The following is a 20165-nucleotide window of genomic DNA, read 5'->3' as shown; positions in this document are numbered from 1 at the left end:
AGCAAATTTATTTCTTACACTGGCCTGTAATGTTCGTTTTTTCAGTTTCTTCTTAATATCACATTCTAGTGTTTCAGGGTACTAATATTCTGTGTAAGCAACTGAAAAACGTGGAATACATGCTGCGCTGCTGTCAATTTTGGTGAATATATTATATTTCTATTATGTAGTAAATTTTGTGATTATTCAAATGTGTCTAGATGGCCAATATTTAGACATATTGATTTAGACACTGCAGATATTATGCTATCTTACGGCTTTTATAGCGACCATGTACAATGGGAAATGCACAGATGTTTGATAGGGGGCACTATTGCACAATTGCTTTTCACTTCACTAGCCAGGTTAAGGACAACCTTGCATATATTTTTGGAACTTACATTAGTTCAGTTCCTTTTCAAAATACATAAATATTTTAATATTTTAATTTTTCTTGAGAAACTACATACCTATGTATAAAATATTCAATGATAATGATAATTTAACACATTATAACTGAGCTGAAACCTTTAAAAGAGGGAAAAAAGATTATTGATCCATATAGGTAAATCTTTGTTGTGCAGCAGCTTTTACTTAAAGTGAATGTAGAATAGCTATCTCCCAAACATGAGTCTGTATAGTACTAATGCAAGTGAGATAGGAATATGAGGGTGTATGTGATTTAGTGCAGCTGAAACAATATGGTGAGAGCTGGGTTAATTTTTACTTCTGATGAGAATTTACACCATTGGTACATTAGCCTGAAATAACATTTCTGGCTACACCGTACTGATGATGTAGATCCATCCTTTTTCTGAAACCGCTTGTCCCGGACACGGTTGTGGGACATCTGGTGCCAATGGGTACAACGCAGGGAACAACTGTGGATGGGGGTCCAGCCCATCACAGGGCACACTCACATACCATTCACTCACATACGCACACCTATGGAGAATTTAGTATCTCCAGTTAACCTCAGCATGTTGAGGAGAAAACGGAGTACCTGGAGGCAACCCCATGACGACATGGGGAGAACATGCAAACTCCACACACATGGAGCCTTAGTGGAGACTCGAACCGGGGACCCGGAGGTGTGAGATGACAGTGCTAATCACTGCACCAATCCTGGCATGGATTTTATGCAGAATTATAAATATGTCCTCTTGGTGGGTGATGATCAGAAGCAGTGTACCAATGAGTGGCAGCACATACATAGGAGCACCTGAAGTGTTCAGTTGTCACCTTGGGAAATGAACCTGTGGTTGAAGGTACTTCTCTACTGTGCAAGCTACTTGTTGAGAAGATGGGCCCCATTATTTGGAACAGAGTTCAACCTTGACACCATCCCTCCCTTTACCACTGTTTCAAAGGAATCCCGACTCAGTTCTATGACAGAGCTCCTCTAAAGTCTCTTCAGCCAACCCATCTCTCATCCATCCATCTATTTTCCAAGCCGTTTATCCTACTGGGTCGCGGGGGGGTCCAGAGCCTATCCCGGAAGCAATGGGCATGAGGCAGGGAACAACCCAGGATAGGGGGCTAGCCCATCGCAGGGCACACTCACACACCATGCCCTCACACACACACTCCTACAGGCCATTTAACATGTCCAATCAGCCTCAGCATGTCTTTGGACTGTGGGAGGAAACCGGAGTACCTGGAGGAAACCCCACGACGACATGATGAGAACATGCAAACTCCACACACATGTGAACCAGGCGGAGACTTGAACCCGGGTCCCAGAGATGTGAGGCGACAGTGCTAACCACTGCACCACCATGCCACCCCCCCAACCCATCTTTTCACCTTAATTTTACTCCCCCCATCAAACAGCAGTGAAGAAGAAGACATTGGCTATGATGGCCCTTTTAAAGATGAGTACCCAGTGACTGTGACTCTTTATACTCATTTGGTTGAAACAAAATCTTGGTCTGGATTTGTACCTGAACTTTCCACCTGGGGAAAGTGCTGGGGGATCATTTATGCAGATATTAGCTATTAACACATAAAACATCGACACCTATCTTTAACTCGAGAAAGCTGATTTAGGGAGCAGACTATTTTTAAGGCATTATTCTGATTATCATATTTCAATCTGACTTTATTGAAGCTTTCAGAAAGAATATGTTTTTTTCTTGAGCACTTTTTTTGCGTTTTTTAAATTTCTAGGGCATAAAATTAAACTCCAGTGGCATTCATAGCTGCTAATCTAACTGCCTATGTTAAGTGACCCATTTGTCAGTCTTATTTACTGCCGGTTACTTGATTGAATTAAAATTTTATGCAAATAACACACTGAGTTCTATATATGCATTCTCAGGATCTGTATGCATTCTCAGAATCCATAAAATATGGTCAAGCTCTTCAGTAAGTGGAACTTGGCCTGAACCAGTGATAGGACAGGTAGCGTTCTTGGTTCTGGAATGCTGAGCATCATTCCATGTCTACTGCTTGCTTTGCTCTGGTGCTGGGGTCTGTTTGTTCGGTGGTTTCCCTTAGAGGCCTGCTGCGATGCCAGGTGATTGGCAATTGCAGCACGGAGAATTTGATGGTAACAGACCCACCTTCACTTCCCCTCCAACCTGACCAGCATGCCTTCCTGCGGTTTGATAAAACTCCCACTCAGTTCTGTCTAATTAGACCCTGCTGTGTTTGTGTTAGATCTGTGAGTACATGCAAGACAAGGCAACCTTTATGATCCGCATACTGTTCTGTTTTGGTAACTAGCACGTGATCCTGCGACATATCAGTCTCTGGGTGACCAGGAAGTGAATTTGCGCATGACCAAGCTACAGGTGTGTTTCCACAGTCCAGTAATAGAGCGCCTGTTAATAATTCCGACGCGACGGATGAGCCACAGTTATGAACATCTTCATCATTTGTTCCCAGCTGGATGGGTGTGATGATGACCGGACTCCGGAGATTCTTATTCACTTGCGTGACACACCTGCCTATGCCTTGGCCTTGCTCAGCGATAACCCGTAAAAGCGGCCATCTTGTGCTGCCTTACCCTATTGTGGGTTTTATATGCCCGTATTCTGTATGAAACGAGGGAGAGGCTGTCTGGGAAGCCCTCTTTGTCTGGACCCAACTCAGCAGACGCCTGACTTAATGAGCCTTGAAGAGAGGGGGCAGATGATTGGCTCGGGCAGGTGGCACGACGCGTCCTTCCAGTGCCTGCCAGGCTCCTCGCCGCTTTAACTGCTGGGATAATAGTTTCGGTCAGGTGTAGCTCCACGGTCGCACTCAGGCTCTGGCCCAAACTGTCTCTGCCAGTAAGTAATGGGCTCGCCCCTGTTTGGTCCGAGTGCGAGGCTGGAACAGCCTGGACAAGAAAGCTGACTGTGCCCAGCTGAGACAATGCCACAGATCCTGAGGAGTAAATGGGGAGCTTTTATGTACCACCTGACACTGTAATTCTGTAAGATGAGGCTGGGCACACGCATTAATGGCTGGGCATCACTTCATCTGTGTCATATTATCATAGCAAACCTGGTTCTGTTTCCCCTCTAAGGCCCAGAACACATACACAGGCCTGATCCCACATCCTGTTATAATCCTGTACACACCTGTTTTGTTTTCTTGTTTCCCTCTTATCCCCCATCATTTTGAAAGCCCTACCTCCCAAAGCCAAAGTCCCTCCACCCATTCCTGCGTCCTGTGGGTCTCTCTGTCACACCTGGAGCGAATCTTACGTGATGTAAACTTCTGGCAAAATGCTACCACACCACAGCATTCAAACGACAAGGTTCAAATGGATCTTTAAAGGAGCAATGGCATGGATCTCGGATGGCATGGATCTCGGATGGTATGGATCTCGGATGGCATGGATCTCGGATGGTATGCATTTCGGATGAGCGATTCTAAAAATGAAAAAGGAGAACTTCTAAAAATGCAGAGACATTACCAAGAACTTGCTGCAGCAGGAATATTTTTTATTTGGAAATGTTGCAAGAGTCAGGGTGCTATAAAGTTCATAATTGTGTAGAACTTTTGAGGTTTACAGTCTGGCCGACAGATTGAATATGTATTTTAGTGATAAGCATTGAAAAGATACTTTCAATAGGAACTGTCTTTTATGAAAGGGGTTTCATGGATTTAATCTTTCATTTTGTTGTTGCAGTTACCTATCAGGACTGAGCAATTATGATGAAATAAAGGTCACTCCTTGCCTCCCTTGAAAAACAAACATCCAGTTGAAAAACACATTCAGAGGAAAGACAACAGTCATTCAGATAGTCACAGTGATGCTTTGATACTGGCAGTAAAGGGACTTCAGTTAAACTATTGTGGATTTCTGCCTAAGAAGATCGTATTCATTGACTATGATCTGGTGGGACTGCGGCAGTCCATGTGCGGGCAATTATGTAGAGCAAAGATCAGCGTGGAGATTATTTGCATTTTCATACCCGCCATGTGGCACAAAAATGTCGAGTGGACACCCTTTCAAGCTGAACAGTTTAATGCCTAAATGACACACTTCATGCCTCATGTTCAGACGAGTCCAGTTAAATTACACTGATCTCTCATCAAAGTGTCTCTGCACTCAAGAGGGAAAGCAGTCATGGACACACTGGAAAGAGATAATTGACCATCTCCATGTTAATGTAAATAGTACACAGGGACAACCAGGGAGCATAGTAAGATGGGCAATATCTTTCTGGCCCATTTATACAAATTACATATTTTTCGCACGTGTTCGCACGTCTGATCTCTGTATGTCAACCCAAAACGATCAGAGAGAAGACTGCTTTAAGCTTAGTGAGATTCCACCCAGACATGCTAAACGTGCCCAAAATTGGCTTCCAACAAATACAGTCCTTCATTGGCTGTTATTTCATGCTACACAGAGCTGCAAAAACGGGAGCCGTAAATCTGGTTTTATAGTCCGAAAAATCGGAGGCTTCACACTGAGCATTCGGCAGCCTAGAAATGACGAGGCTAATTCCCGTTTCAGGACGGATTGTGAAACACACAGTTCCCCCCCCCCCACCCCCATCTGAAAATAAACATTTTGTTCATAACTCTATGTTTAGATTGAGTGACACATAGATTCACAAAGGAACTGGATGTAAATCATAGACAGACAGGCTCAGGAACAAAAATAGACCTGAAGGTATGATTTGGAAGGTTCCAGACACAACAGCCATCTGTTCTCTACGTACGCTGGGAAGGCCAAACTGTGCCCTCGATGGGCGCGCTGACGCTGCGCTGAGGACGCACTCTGTGACTGGCTGACACAGCATGTGATGAATCTCCTCATTATTCTTTTACACAAGCGCCCACACAAGCGCCGCGTATTTTAAAAACAACCCAGTTCTGTGTTTAGTTGGTTCACTTTGGTCATTCAGTAAATAAATCCGAAGATACTTTACAACAACTGTGTATGTATGTTTGGTATTTGGTCTTTGTTCTCCATCAGGGTTACTGCTGGAGATTCTGGACTCTATGACATTATATCATACTGGGCCCCCAACCCAGACCAATCCAATTATGTTCCAAATTATTTAGGCCCCTTCTCACTCAGGGGGCCCTTTGAATCATCCTAACTTTCCCCATCTATATAGCGCCCTGATTTGGGTGATATGGCGGCTCAGTGGGCAATACTGATACCTCACACCTCCCAGTTCGAGTGTCCAAATCCTGCCTCTTGCATATTTCCTGCGTGATTCCTGAGTTTCCCACAGTCCAAAGACATGCAGTTAGGATCGTTAATGCCTCTAGATTGCCCCGAGAGTATGATAGTGTGTATATGGACTGGCATTCCACCCAGGGTGTAGCCCAGCCTCGAGCCCTGTATTACTGACGACAGGAAAAGTGTTTCATGAGTGGATGGATGGTATGTGAACCATTGCCACTCATCATTGCAGTGAAACGTTTGGTACAATCTAATTCCACTGCTCATTGCTTAAAACAATATAGTCAGCAACAATGTCATGAAAAACAACTGGACTTTTTTGCCACAATCAGTCCAAAAACCTTACATAAATCAATTTAATACATCGATAACCATACAATGTAACTGTAGGTATTCTCAAAAATCTTAATGTCATTAGCCGAGAAAGCCCACCCAAAAATACCCCCCAGAGGAGTATATTAAGCCCTGGATTCTTCTAAATTCAGCAAGAACATGATGCAATAATCTCACCTGCCATTGGGAGGAAAAGCCATAAAAGACAAAATATTTGACAGTGAATATTTCTGGACCCAGTTTATGGGCATAGTAGACACCACTCTGACATGAATGGTCTAAAAATAGGCGTGTTAAAGCATTTAAAGGTCCCTGGTGTGCTTCTGATTTTTTTTGGCACAAAGAGGGCTCTGTGGAGGCAGCCGCAGGGCCTCGGATTGGTCACTGCGTGACTCCAGGATCGTGGAAACGCTCTCCATAAACGAGACTTTCACGGAGTCCCGGAGAGCTTAGCTCGGATCACTGTGCTACAGTGAAATCGGCAGGTCATCTGCAGTCCGCTTTACAGTGGAGTCTTCTTCTGATGCCATAAACAGTCATAATTGCATGAAGAAATTACGAAGATGTGTGTGTATGTTGTTATATTTTTAAATGGTGATCACTTACACAAATATCAGAGAGAAAATTGTTATGCAAAAAGCAAATTTTGTAGATAAGTAAATGATTTAGCAATTAGTTTACGCCGGATCCACAACCATGGGATTCGACCACAGTTGGGTTCAGAGAACTATCCAGGTGTCCAGGTGTACGTTTCCCAAAAGTTCCCATTAGCATCTTACATAGTCGGAAACATTCAGTTTCATGGTTCTAACTACGGAAGTTGCTAATGTTGTTAGCAACTATGCTTTTGCAAAATGTGACCCATATAAGGAAACTAGAGATGTATTATATTGTACTGCCAAGTCAAGGACACCAGAACACCAGAAAAACCTCGATCTTTGTTAACGACAGTGCCACAGTGTTAATTACATGCAGTTAGAAATCAGGGTGCCGTTGTTTTTTACCATTCGTGGGTCCGTTCAGGCGAACCACTCACACAGCCAGCAACCATTCCAGAAAACCGTTCACCTCCATTCTCTCATTAGATCATCTCTCATATTCTGTCCGTGTGAAAAAACAACCTTCCCCTTTTATTACGATTCTACTTTTACTGTCGCTTTCCACCACATTTCACAACTTCACTCTGTTCAAATGTCCACAGTTGCCTTTATCTAGAGAAGAACTATTAGTACTCGTTCATTCATCCATCCGTCTCCCAACCGGTTATCCAGGGCAGGTGGATGCATTTCAAATGCCTGGAGGCAGGCATTTCAAAATACATAAAAGAACGAGGTGTTCTGTAGCTGGCAAGTATTTCCCAACTCCTATACCTCCATACCTACACCCGTCATATATGTAATCCCTATAATGCAAGACTAGTAATGTAATACAAATTCCTTTATTGTCTCATGTGATTTTTGCTGTATAGAATTCCATGGCCTATTATTAATTTATGTGCAATTGCGTGTTGTAACACTCTATCTAGGTGTGTTATACAAACAAACGGTATATTTAACAGAGAATGAAGATGTGTAAATGAAACAGACTGAATTCACGGGCTAGACACGTACTCTGTTCAAAATGGGTCATGGGTCACATTCCGGGTGCACTAAAAAAGCTGGGTCACATCCAGTATGCTTTATGTAGGTACCGCCTGCTTTCTCGTGATTTTCCTCCGCACGTCTACACATTTCCTATGCGCCATTACTAGAAAACCTCCGCAATGTCACCGCTGCTGAAATAGTTAACTTTGCTTGCTACAAGAGGAATAATTATACATTAGAAGGTACCTATACCCGCATGGACTAACATACTCCAGAGGTGTAGTGGTGGGTATACACTGATATACGGCGTATATACCCACTTGTAAAAATATGGATTTACCGTATAACCCACCCAAACATCTTAAGAAATACGTCTCAGTGAAAGAGGAATGCGTATATGGTTTTACACACTATACCGACCTCTCAAGACACTAGTATACCACGTAATTTCGCGAGCACCTTAAACTTTTCAAGCAGTTGTGGTTAACTTTAGAGAGGCCAGTACATTTTTCAAGTAGTTTTTTTTTTTTTTTGGGGGGGGGGGGTGGGGGGGTGGGGGGTAACGTAAACTATTCTGGTCTGAACTGGTAAAGTGTGATCTTGAGTAATGTAAACCAGTTCAGGCCAGCTGCGATCACTGCGTCCACTTGCTTGGCAAAGCAAACAATTTAATCCCAACATAGACCGAAAGATAAGACTATTGGCTTCAACTGAATACTACTTGATGTAGACTGGATAGCACGCATATAAAAATCAACACAGGGTGTGTAATTCATCAGATGTCCTATAATACAAGTAACATTCCAGATAAAGATCACTATGAGAACATATCTACAAGTATTGTTTAAGGATGTTGCGAAAAAAATACTTGTCCTTCACTCTAGTTAATAACAACAATATCCCCCTAATACTGATCAAACTGATAAAGTTAAAGAAGGACGGTTCCTGTGTCTAATGCACGTTATTCTAGAAAATAAAGTTGCATTGAGTTAGAAAGCTAAGATGTTCGACTGCTGACTGTCTCACGAGCCTGGGATTCCCTGCGATTCCTTACGTGATCGTAGCAAATCGCTATATGCGCAGGTTGGCGTGCTTTCTGTTTCCCGGTTGTCAGGGGTGGAGCCAGCACACTTTTCACGCATCTTTTCTGATTTCTACGCCTAGCTGTCTTCTTACATCCCCCGTTTACGTCGGGCTGGCTTTTTAAACGAGTTCCGCATTCCCAAACCCTCCCAGAAAATTATCGCTATATAAACGGGCTGATGCAACGATTTCCACTTTTTAAAATCTATACCCGACCATCGACTGAGCTGAAGAAGGAATATCAATCGGATTTAGGACCAAAGTCGGGTAAATAGCGAACTTTTTTTGTAAACGTTGTTTACTTTGGAGTCACGCAAGAAGTTTGAATAAAGTTAACGAATTACTTAGAAAGCATTGATATTTCGGTAACAGTTTAAAACTTCATGCAGACTCTGCGATTTCGTATGTTTTGCCGAAGAGTATGGTTGTCATTTTATTAAAAGGGTTTACAGATTTTTATTTTTGCATGCACGCTGTCCCTTTACCGCATACGTTGGCTTTCGCCGTTTGGGTCTTCCTTTAGAATCGTGTTGCACAGCTATTTCTGCATATTATGTAAAATTTAAACCGACTGTTACACAAGTTGAAGAAACAGTCAATATGAATTAGAAACAGTAATAATAGGTCATTAAGATCATATATTTGTAATGTAGTTACAGTAAGTTCCCCACCTATTACATTAAAGCCTATTTTATTCTCGTGCCGCAAATGCCGAGTTTACGTACATAACTTATCGAACAATAACTTCCGCTTTGAAAAGCAAGTCAGCGCCATTCATATCTTTACAATGTATCTGTTCCAAAAGGTCCATTCAGCATTAGAAGTAGAACTTTAATGATGATTTTGACATGGGCTTTCCCTTATTCTTATTGTTGATGTTCCCGCACATTAATTTCGCGTGTTAACCCGCTTGATGACTTTTAAGGACATAACTGCAGGGCAGACGTGCAGATGGCAGGCACGTTAAACTCGCGTAAGGCACATTACTTAACAAGGTCTCATAGTAGAAAGATCTCATAGTATTTTTTTGATTCATATAATAATATTAACGCTGAGCCTGCCAGTAGTTGATGGTGACGTTTTGCATGCACTTTACTGTTGCCTGCAGGACAAAAGATCTGACCGTATAATTCCTCTACCTGTCATTTTTGAGACACATTTTTGTGTTAAAACGCGCCACGCCTCTTAATAGACTCTATTTGACATCACTTTTACTTTAGACACTTCTGTTTTACAGCTATACTAGTAACTTAGTTTTAAAATTTTCTGTTATCCCTTGTGTGTTTAAAAAAGTTGTTAAATACTGTTCTAAGGAATGCTTCTGTAGGTCCCGTTAATTCTGGCGGGTTCTCGATTCATAAATATAAAGCGCAAGGTATGTTTTAACAAATGTGCTTTAGGAGTCATCTACGATTACTTAAATACTCGATTATTTTGTTAAAGCTAGCCATCCAGTAATTGATCTCTTCCTCTCTTTGTACAAACACCTACAACCCCGTGATGCTTATTTTTATACAAGGCCTCTGGCAGCTTTTTAGACTATGTAAATATTTTTAAACTAGGGAGGTACGTCAACGCATGCTTATTTAATTTATCTCCTAAGGAATTTAGCTTTAATTTTCCTAATGAGTAACTTTGTTCGGTATGGTTGAAGAGCAAACAAATTAAATGAGCCTAATATTTTAAACTAATGATTGATGCATTAGCTATGCAATCATATGGTTTGTAGTATGGAGGTGGTTAAAATAAGGCAACCTTGCAAGCAGATATTGTGAAACCATTCAACAGCAGTCACACGCCGTTCGTGCAGCTGAACTGTAAGTGAGGGTCCTGCTAGCTTGATCACAGAATATTGAACAGGAAGATTCAATGACTCATTTAGTGTGAAATGTATTATATTGCGCGTATGTGTAGCATTTTGTTCAGGGTATTTCTGTGACTGTGCGTAATTATAAGGAAAATGTGCTGATTTCTTCCTGAAATGTGGCTTCATTGTGCAACATTGTGCTTTTTTGACTCCAGAGATGTAATCAGGCATAAACACTGAATGGCCCGACCTGATAACCATCATAACACCAGACCGTTAATTTAGGAAATATCGACCTCTGTACAGCTGTCGGTTTTAGCTGCATAGCTTGGTAAATAGCTCGTATCTTGTTTTCTAGCCAAATTAAACAGGAGTTCTATTTCCATCTGTTGCATATAAATTGCGTTGCATTTTTTGCATATACGCAAGGCAGATCTTGATCAGCTGTGGTTTTTCTTGTAGGTCAAGTGTATATTTGTTTTAGAACTTGTAAAAATGGGAAATGATGTTTTTTTTCTTTCCATTTGTCACATATTTGCCTGGTCTGCATTCTCTGAAAATCACTCCGTTGTAGAACAGTCTAACCCCCATGCCTCATGCCTGTTCACAGGAAACTGTGTGTGTGTGTGTGTGGGGGGGGTGGCATTTGTTTACTGTGTTCCTGTTCCTTCCATGTTTTCTTCTCGGCAGGAACTGCAGCCGTACCTGCAACCTCGTGCATGCGCGGCCGGCTGGCATGGAGCGCGGTCGCATTTTGGCATCTGTCCGCAGGATACGTTTTAAATAGACAGAGAGGCCGCAGCAGATGAATGGAAAAATGTCAGTGGCACGCTGACATGGAAAAATGAAGGGGGGATTTTGGGGGGGGGGGGGGGGTGCAGATTATTTTGAGCTGGAATACCGAGCGGCGTCTTTGCTGTGGCAAAAAAGACGGTGCGCGAGTGACGCCAGATTTCATGCCAGCTGCTTGTTGAAAGTCTGAGTCATTTAGTATCAGTCCCAAATAACCCCCCCCCCCACCAACATAACCCAGGGAAAAGACACCAGGAACGCATTTAACAGGTCAGCAAAGGCAAAACAAGCTAAGGTCACCGCAGCTGCTCCGTGTGAACGACCTCACCATGCTTCTTTCACTATGAATCTTTGGTGTCATAACGGCTCAATTATGCAAGAGAGTCACTTGAGTTTCGGCCATCGCTGCGAGATTTCCTTATGCTTGTGCTTATTTTGAGGAACTTTGAAACTGTAACCGAGTTAAAGCTTAACGTGTGATAAGTGCGTGATGCCGATCACGCTTTCAGGTGAATAATTATACATTGCGGCATATTTCCTTGTCGCCATTGCTGTGATAATGCGTAAGCCCTGCATTAAACCTGCGAGCCGGCTCATTTGGACCAGCTGGATGGACGTTCTGCTCTTGCGCTGAAGTGGTTTGTGCATCTGCGCAGAGCAGGGTATGAAGGGCCTGTTTTGGCACACTGCATCCTTTCTAGGACAGATTGCACACTTGACCTTTATGGTGCAATGTGTAGATCAGTACTGACCCCCCCCCCCCCCCCCCCCCCCCCCGACCCAGTTCTGCCTGCCTCAGAACTCCTCGCGAGCCAGCTGACTGTCACCTAAGCACAAGCAGTGGCAAAGTAACAAAGGGCACTTTTCCACCGCACAATGTACGGTACTTTCGCTTTTCCATTGACTTTCAGTTAAGTACCAGTACCGAAAGTGCCAAACCAGCTGGGTTAATTCTTTGGTACTTCGGTACTTTGGTGTTGGACTGGCAAACATATTTGCTGTCGATTGGTTATGCAAATAGCCAATGTTGTGAGGGCATGGTGTGTGAGTGTGCCCTGCGATGGGCTGGCCCCCCATCCTGGGTTGTTCCCTGCCTCATGCCCATTGCTTCCGGGATAGGCTCCGGACCCCCCGCGACCCAGTAGGATAAGCGGTTTGGAAAATGGATGGATGGACTAGAAATAAAAAAGTATTTGCTGTAATAGCAAGCCGCTTGGAAGAAATAGGGCAGACGCGAAACACCGAATAATGCCGCTTGAAAATAAAAAAAAAAACTACAGGAAAGTGAAGGATCATAATAACATGTTTAAATTCAGCGAAAGAAATACCGCACCGCGCTTTGTGATGATGTCGTCAGGGGCGGTCACTGATGATGTCATTTGGCGCCAATATCAGTTTTTACACCAGTGGAAAACCGACACAAAAGAACTTTGGTATTTTATGGATGTACTGAAAGTACGGTACCTGGTGCGAAAAGTGCCCAAAGTTAGGTTGCCGTGTGGATGGAGAGCAGGGAAAAGGGCTGCCTTTGTAATTAATGTATTTTTTTGGCACTGATGCCCACCCTCTATGCCCTGCATGCAGTGATTTGGGTTGGGGGTGGGGGGCGGGTCGTTGATGCAGGGGAATGCGTTTGCTTCCAGTGCCTGAAAAGCCACATCTGATCCAGCACAACTCACACCCTAATAGAAGCTTATTCCATTTTGGCGCTGCTGGGGTGCAGCAGAGCTCTCATGCCAGGGGATGTAAGGCAATGGCGGGGGGGGGGGGGGGGGGTTATTCATTGAAGGGGGGCCCCTTCCTTTTGGGCTTTTGGGGTGGGGGGCTGGTTGGAGTGAACTACTTCATGATTTTGGGCAGTTAGGCACTCACAAGCCAGGCTTTGTTGGTGTTGGGCTTTATGTGTCAGGATTTTTTTTGCCCTGCTTCTGTGCTCTTGCCTTTCGAAGATTTTCCCTGGGTCAACTTTGCTCAGTTGCTGTAGCTGCTGCAGTTGGTCATTGGTGAGTTTCTTGACATTGTGACATCTTGACACAGGAGCCTGAACTCCTGTGTGTAATTCCATCACTGTCCTGTAGGTGTCGCCCCTTTTGTAATCCTGTTGGGTGGCATCGTGGCAGCGCTTAAGATTTTTGGGAGAACCTATCCACTCTGCCCTGTCAAGGGGGTGCTCATGTGCCAGAAAGGTATCTCTGCCTCTGGGGCACACCCCAAACCTCTGGGTTCTTGTGAAACAGCTTTTTGTCCAGATATAACAGGTCTGAGCCTTGTAGGGTGAGTTGTTTGCATGTCAGGACTGTTTATTGGTGTTGAGTGACACGCTGCCTCACACCATGGAACATTCTCCTCTTGTGGGCCCAAGTGCCAGCGTTGGGTCACATGCAATAATGGCTGACAGAGAGCAGGCGATGGAGTAACAGAGGACCTTTGGCAACAGAGGAGTTTCCTGTCTTGGCTAGAATGAACAGGAGTGCAGAGCTTGCTGACTGTCCCTGGTTATAAATTGAAGTTTTTGGCACTTTTGACTTGTGTTGGGTGGGTGGGGTCTGGTGGCAAGAGGCAGGGAGGAAGGACCCCCCAGGCATGTGGATGCCTTCAGAATGGAGGATGTGCTCTGATCTCTATGTTCATTCCCTTGCTCTCTCTTGTCAGTATAATGAAATCTTCACCTGACCGCACATGCAGCTTGTTGCGTTTAAGTTAGTTTGTGGTCTGTCTGGCTTATTCTCCCCCCCCCCCCCCCTTTATTTTATCGGATTGTTTTTCACCATCTGGCGCTCAGCTAGGTCCTAGCATGGGTGGGGAAGGAGGGGTCCCTCGGAGATGGTGATGCTGGCAGGCTCCAGGAATGCGGCCGGAAATCCTGTTCGGATTGACTCTGTCCGTGAGGAATCTATAAAGAGCAATTGTGAGATGTTGGTAGAAACTGGTTGGGGTGCTTCTTGGTGGAGATGTAGTTTTAGTGTGGAGGAGGAATGAAGAGAGAGAGGCTCTCGTACAGACTGGCATGCCGCGAGCGAGCCAAAGCCTCAAATATGGTTTGTGTTGGAGGCCGGCCAGGTGGCGAAGTGCGTGTTTCTCCTGCTCGATGAGTAACATGCGACGCATCCACTCTGCTCTCTTGTCAGTCTGCACAGAGTTGCGTGTTGTCATGCCTCGCCGGGGGCCCCATCCCGGGCGTCTTCCACGTCCGACGGCTCGAGCGTGACGCTGCTACTAGTTCAGATGCTGCTTTGACTAGGGAATCGCTTTAGCAGTCTGTAGATTTTTTTTTTCCTCTTTTTGTCTGTGAATAAATGTTTTTTGCGTCTTCCTTAGTAACGTGTTCCCCCGCCAGATTATTCAGGGTGGAGGGTGGCCGTCCGGGGCCATTTATAGAACTTTATAGAACATTTCGGAGAACTCCTCCTGTGCAGCTTGTGAGTGCGATGCACTGGAAGGGGACCCTGGATATTTATTTTATACTTTTTAAAGAGCTTTTTGGGAAAGTCACTTTACTGGCACTGAAATAGCAGCGTGTACCAGCAGATCTCCTGGGAGGTGCGTTTCTGATGAAAGAGTGGGCTGTCCCGGGGCTCTCGACCATGCGGGGGGGGCCTCATGCAGTGCCCAGTGCAGGAGTAAGACAACGGCGCAGTGACGGCTGCATGTCCTGACTGAGGCCTCTCCATGCCGGCAGGCCTCCTGCCAGATGTTAATGTATTAGCCGATCCCCCTAATGAGGAAAGGTGCTATATAAGGGGTGCTCCCTCAGGGGTCTCTGGCCTTACCTATGAGAGATGAGCCCTTGTCTGATAAGGCCGGATGCAGTGGATCGGTGCAGGGGGCCGGTGGCGCTGCTCTGTGCCGGTTCCGCGTCGCACTGACGCACTCTAAAGATGCGTAGCGGGCGCGTGTTTTCTTGGCGCCGGCTGGCAGCCGCTCCCCTCGAGATGCGGGGGGGGGGTGGGGGAATGCGTCTGGGTCTGCTTCTCCGGCACGGCTGCCTCTAACAGCCCCTCCAGAAAAAACACTGTGGCCCCTGCCAAGCACTCTGTAAATGGAAGTACAGATACCGTTGGATGGGGGGGGGGTAAAAATGAAATAATAAAATGTGCTGCTGGAGACTGGCTCTGGACTCCTGTTTCTCAACAGGCCAACAATTCATCCTGAAGACTGGCCCAGGTGCACTCTGGGAAAGGCCCCGTTTTGGTGGGTCCTTTGCTATATCATTGGCTACCGGCAGCTGAAGATGAAATTGTCGGGGGGTGGCAATTTCGGCAATGAATGTTCCACATTGTGGTGCTCTGTGCTGTCGGGTTAAGCTCTGGGTGCATTTAGCCTGATTTAAATCTCTTTACCTGCATGGATTTCCTTGATTTATATATAAGGGAAGTAAAGTGGTCAGAGCCCCATTTTGCCGCGAAATTCATCGCCATTATTAAGGTAACGTGGCCGGTTTTTAGAGAATCGCATTCCGGCTGCGGAACGTCATCGGGCCCGCTTCCTGATGGAGATCCGGAACGCTCTGGGATGGATTGCGTTCGCAGCACTGCTCGCCGCAATTTGCTTTTCATTTGCTGGTCACTGTTGACCGCAGTTTTCTTCGGGAATAATCAGAGAGATTGTTCATTACTGTAGTCATTTCCTCTCTGCACTTGGCCTGCCTGCCGCTGCACTGCAGTCACGGCACCATCGAAGGTTTCTAAGGTGGCACGGTAACCAAAAGCCACGTGCTTGTACTGAGTCGCACAGCAAGCAGGAAATGGGCGATTCATCTCCAGCCCTTCTTGAGCTTGTTGCAGCCGCACGTCAACGGGATCGATATCAAAGACCCCTGACTCACTGGCTTTGAAAGGGCAGGGATGGGAAGGACATTCCGTGGAGCACGGAGATGCCGGCAAATAGACGATGACCCTGAGCCTGAGTCTCCCTCCGACCGAAGCCGTCATGCGTAGGATGGACTGTATGACACTGAGCAGCGGGACTTGGCAGAGCACTAGACGTCACACGTTCATGTCTTTATCGTCATTGTTCCTAAAGGTTTCTGTGACTGACGTTTCCTCATCTGTGCCTCCCTCTGCCCCCCTCCTGCCAGCCGGGTCTGACATGATGCCGGGACAGATCCCAGATCCCTCGCTGCCGGCCGGTGCCCTGCCCAGCCTCGGCTCGCTGGCCGGCATCCCTGCCACCACGCTGACAGACCAGCTGAAGTTCGCCGACCTCCGCAGCCTGGGGGCCATGCTATCGCCGCTGCACTTCCTGGGCAGGCTGGGGAAGAGGCCAGCGCCAATAAAGGCGGAGGTGAGACTGGCTGGCACTGTCTAGGAGTACGATCAGATCCGTGGGTTACCAAAATCTCAATGTGGTCTCGCTGTATTCCTCCTCCGGTTGGTTGCCCCTCTCGCCCTTGCTTTTTATGTAACAAAACACAGTCTGTACTATGCATTTTTAAGGGCATGACAGGTGAGCGCCCCCTCCTGGGTGCAGCAATGGATGCATCAGCCATCCTCTACTGCATTTTCCAAGCTCCCTTTTGGGGTCCCCAGCCTGCTCTCTGCAGTTAGTATATAAAAAAAACAACTTTCCGCACGCAGAACGGATCATGTTTGCCTTGTGGAAAATCGTGTCCAAGCTGGTTTTTGCTCAAGCCTGAAATGTGGCTTGAGATAAAGCCGCCTTGGATGAATGCCCCCCCCCCCCCCCCCCCCCCCACCCCCTTGCTCACAGATGTCCCGCTTTCTCTCGCTGACATGCGGCCAGGGAGTGTTTCTCTCAACTTGTGAGGTCACCGGCGTAGATCGCGCAGCACAGATTGCGGGCACAACATCGGGGTGCGTCCAGCAGCCTGGCATCGAGCACCTTCAAGCTAATATAGCTTTAAATATCTTGAGAGAGACCTTATGCCTTGTAAAGGGTGGTTAAGGGGTAGAACATGTTATGGAATATTTGCGTATATTAAAACAAATTGGTACATTTTAGTAAACACAGCAGTAGGTTTCAGTGCTGAAAAACATGTGTAACTTCCCCCTCAGCGCTGGAATGCTCAGTCAGGCACTGAAAGACTTTCCCCTCATTAATCTTTATGTCAGGGGCTCTGTAATGTTCACCAATGTTTCCACCTAGTGGACAAATTAGGAATTGCACCAGTAAACATTTTATGTAAGAATCGCTTCCATCTGCGCATCGCTAGGGTACAATTTATTGCGGCTTTAAAGATGTTGATGGGAAGAAAAGAAATGATAAAAATGGCAAGATTAAGAGTGTAGCTTTTGAAATATCAAAGCTGTATGCCTGTATTTTATTTTGTTATTTTACTGCCTGGGGTAGTTGTTGGATGGGGACTTATCAAAATATGTCACCTTTCACCAACTTTTCGCCATGTGCAGATGGATGAGGAAGAGGAGCGGAGGAAACGAAGGCGGGAGAAGAACAAGGTGGCAGCAGCCCGATGTCGAAACAAAAAGAAAGAGCGGACGGAGTTTCTGCAAAGGGTACGTGGGCACCGCGTTCTGCAGCCCTGGGGCCAGGCCCTGGACGAGAGCTCTGGGATTCCCCCGGTTTTGTCCGTAGCCTTTGGAGGATACAGCCAGGAATCCGGTCTCCAGGGACCTGTGCACTTGCTCTATGGAAAATAAACACGACATTAGTTTGAAGCCTGAGGTTCTGACCGGCTTATGATTGTTTTCATGTTATTTTTAATCCCCCAGTGTAAACTATGACTCATGAAACGTTTTCATGGTGCGGCTGTACTCTTCCAAGTCTTGTGTTACCGGCAGCCCTCGAAAGCTGAACTCGATAATCACACCTGAAGGGTGGGTTTAAGCAGAAATGGGTCATAACTAGTATAGGATACTAGTTGCCACTTGTGTCTCTGCAGAACCGTGGGTGTTTCAATACCAAGAACATGAAGATTGTACTTGCAGTCTTGCCAAGAGTGGTCTTGCTAACTTGCTTCCCAAGAATGAACTTGGGCGCAGTGAATCATGGGATTGGTGTTCGTTTGGCGAGTATGCGAGCAACGTATCTTTGGGACAGGGCAGAAATGACATCCGGGGATTTTTACCATATTCTATACTTCTCTTCTTGAGTATTGGAATTGGTCTTCAGCAATGGAAGGTCACATAAAATGGGTTCAGGAGAACACAAGTACGGTCAAGTGTGCATATTGAGAACCGCCTGGTATCTTCCTCTGCGGACATTTTAGCGCCACGGGTTAGCCGGGGGGGATCTTCAAGGAGTAGCTGCAGGGCTGTGTTCTGGAGCTCCCTCTAACTGTATCCCCGTTCTCCTTCCCCGGGGCGCAGGAGTCGGAGCGGCTGGAGGTGATGAACTCGGAACTGAAGGCCCAGATCGAGGAGCTGAAACACGAAAGGCAGCAGCTCATCGTCATGCTGAACCGACACCGGCCCACCTGCATCGTGAGGACGGACAGCGTCAAGACCCCCGAGAGCGAGGCCAACCCCCTGCTGGAACAGCTGGGTGTGGAGTGAAGGCGGGGCAGGAGGAGAAGGTCGCTTAGCAACTGTTGCCATGGTGACTGTTTACAACGCAGCTAATAGCCAGCAGCACTTAGCTCTGCTCTCTAGGCCTATGAGGGTGGAGAGAGGGCATACCAACTAATGGCTTTGGGATGGTGAACTTCTTTAAAGTGCGAAGAGATTGGGAGCTGGAAGCCATTAGCCATTTATATCTGTCGTCCCTGTCCAGTGCGTCAGGGCTCCTGTCAACATCACTACAAACTAACAAACGCAATGAAAAACTACAGTTGGTTGATGTTGAAGAAACACTCTAAATCAGTATGGTAGATCTGTCTCAGGTACTCAGACAGAGAGAGTATGTTGTACTTGTTCTACTTGCCAATGCATCTTTGATGGAATAAGCAGTTTAAGTATTTTATGCTGAATTATATTCTGCCCTTGACGATGGCAGTGTCCGGTTGACCCGGTTCTGTGGTGACGCAGGCGTCATAAAAGCACATTTATATGACATGTTTACAGTTGTCCTGTTTCTGTCATTGTTGGTTTCAGTTCACTTTGTATTTTTTTATACTGCCACATTATGTTATAGAAAATATATATTGTATGTTATCACTAGATGTGATGCGTTTTATAGTTCTGTTACAAATGGATATAACCTTTTTTAAACTCTGAATCGATGTCTTTGTTAAACTTTTCCAACATGTATGTCTTTGTTACTCTGTTGCATATTATTAAATCTTATTTTCAAATAGTAAAACCATTTTAATAGTAATTTCTTCTGTGTATAGTTCTCTGTTGAAAACGGAATAGACCACTTGGGACACGTCATGCTCAGACGCTGGGGATAACGTAGTTGTACGTCTTTGGGGAATCTAGAGTTTAGGGCGAGTCACAGATTAACTGTCGTTTTCTCACTCCGCCACTAGAGGGCGGGTGCTGCAGCCATGTGACGTCATAACATCTGAGTTGAACTGCTGCAGGAAGCGCGCTATTTTCGCCGGGCGCGGTGGCGTGCGCCTGTAATCCAAGCTACTGGGAGGCTGAGGCTGGCGAACCGCTTGAGCTCAGGGGTTCTGGGCTGCTGTGGACTATGTCGATCGGGTGTCCGCACTAAGTTCGGTATCGATATGGTGCGCCTGGGGGAGCCCGGGACCACCAGGTCGTCTAAGGAGGGGTGAACCGGCCCAGGTCGGAAACGGAGCAGGTCAAAGCCCCCGTGCCGCTCAGTAGTGGGATCGCGCCCGTGAATAGACACTGTAGTGCAGCCTGAGCAATACAGTGGGACACAGTCTTTTCACTTCTTCAGCAAAAGTGTTTAACTTTTTCCTCATCAGTCTCTTACCGTATTTTCATTAACTTAGATTATTATAAATAATTTATAATCACGAGCAATTTAAACGGAAAATTAAATAAAAAAAAATTCTAATTGTATTAATGTCGAATCTAACTGAATCTAATTAAATATGAAACTCAACTACATTTCCAAGCTT

The 20165-nt window shown here is 45.6% G+C and overlaps 1 protein-coding gene across 1 annotated transcript; it reads left to right on the top strand.

Annotated features, from left to right (window-relative positions):
• The first annotated feature begins 8657 nt into the window (after positions 1 to 8657).
• On the top strand, positions 8658 to 19923 carry LOC125707596 (jun dimerization protein 2-like). The gene is made up of 4 exons (XM_048974842.1): positions 8658 to 8883; positions 16293 to 16498; positions 17584 to 17688; positions 18502 to 19923. The coding sequence occupies exons 1-4, from the start codon at positions 8796 to 8798 to the stop codon at positions 18685 to 18687; spliced, it is 585 nt and encodes a 194-aa protein (XP_048830799.1). The 5' UTR covers positions 8658 to 8795; the 3' UTR covers positions 18688 to 19923.
• Positions 19924 to 20165: the final 242 nt, after the last annotated feature.

Source organism: Brienomyrus brachyistius, chromosome 14, assembly GCF_023856365.1.
Source record: "Brienomyrus brachyistius isolate T26 chromosome 14, BBRACH_0.4, whole genome shotgun sequence".
In the NCBI taxonomy this organism is placed as follows: domain Eukaryota; kingdom Metazoa; phylum Chordata; class Actinopteri; order Osteoglossiformes; family Mormyridae; genus Brienomyrus; species Brienomyrus brachyistius.
The sequence above is the reverse complement of the archived record's forward strand: the minus strand, read 5'-3'. Positions and strand labels throughout refer to the sequence as shown.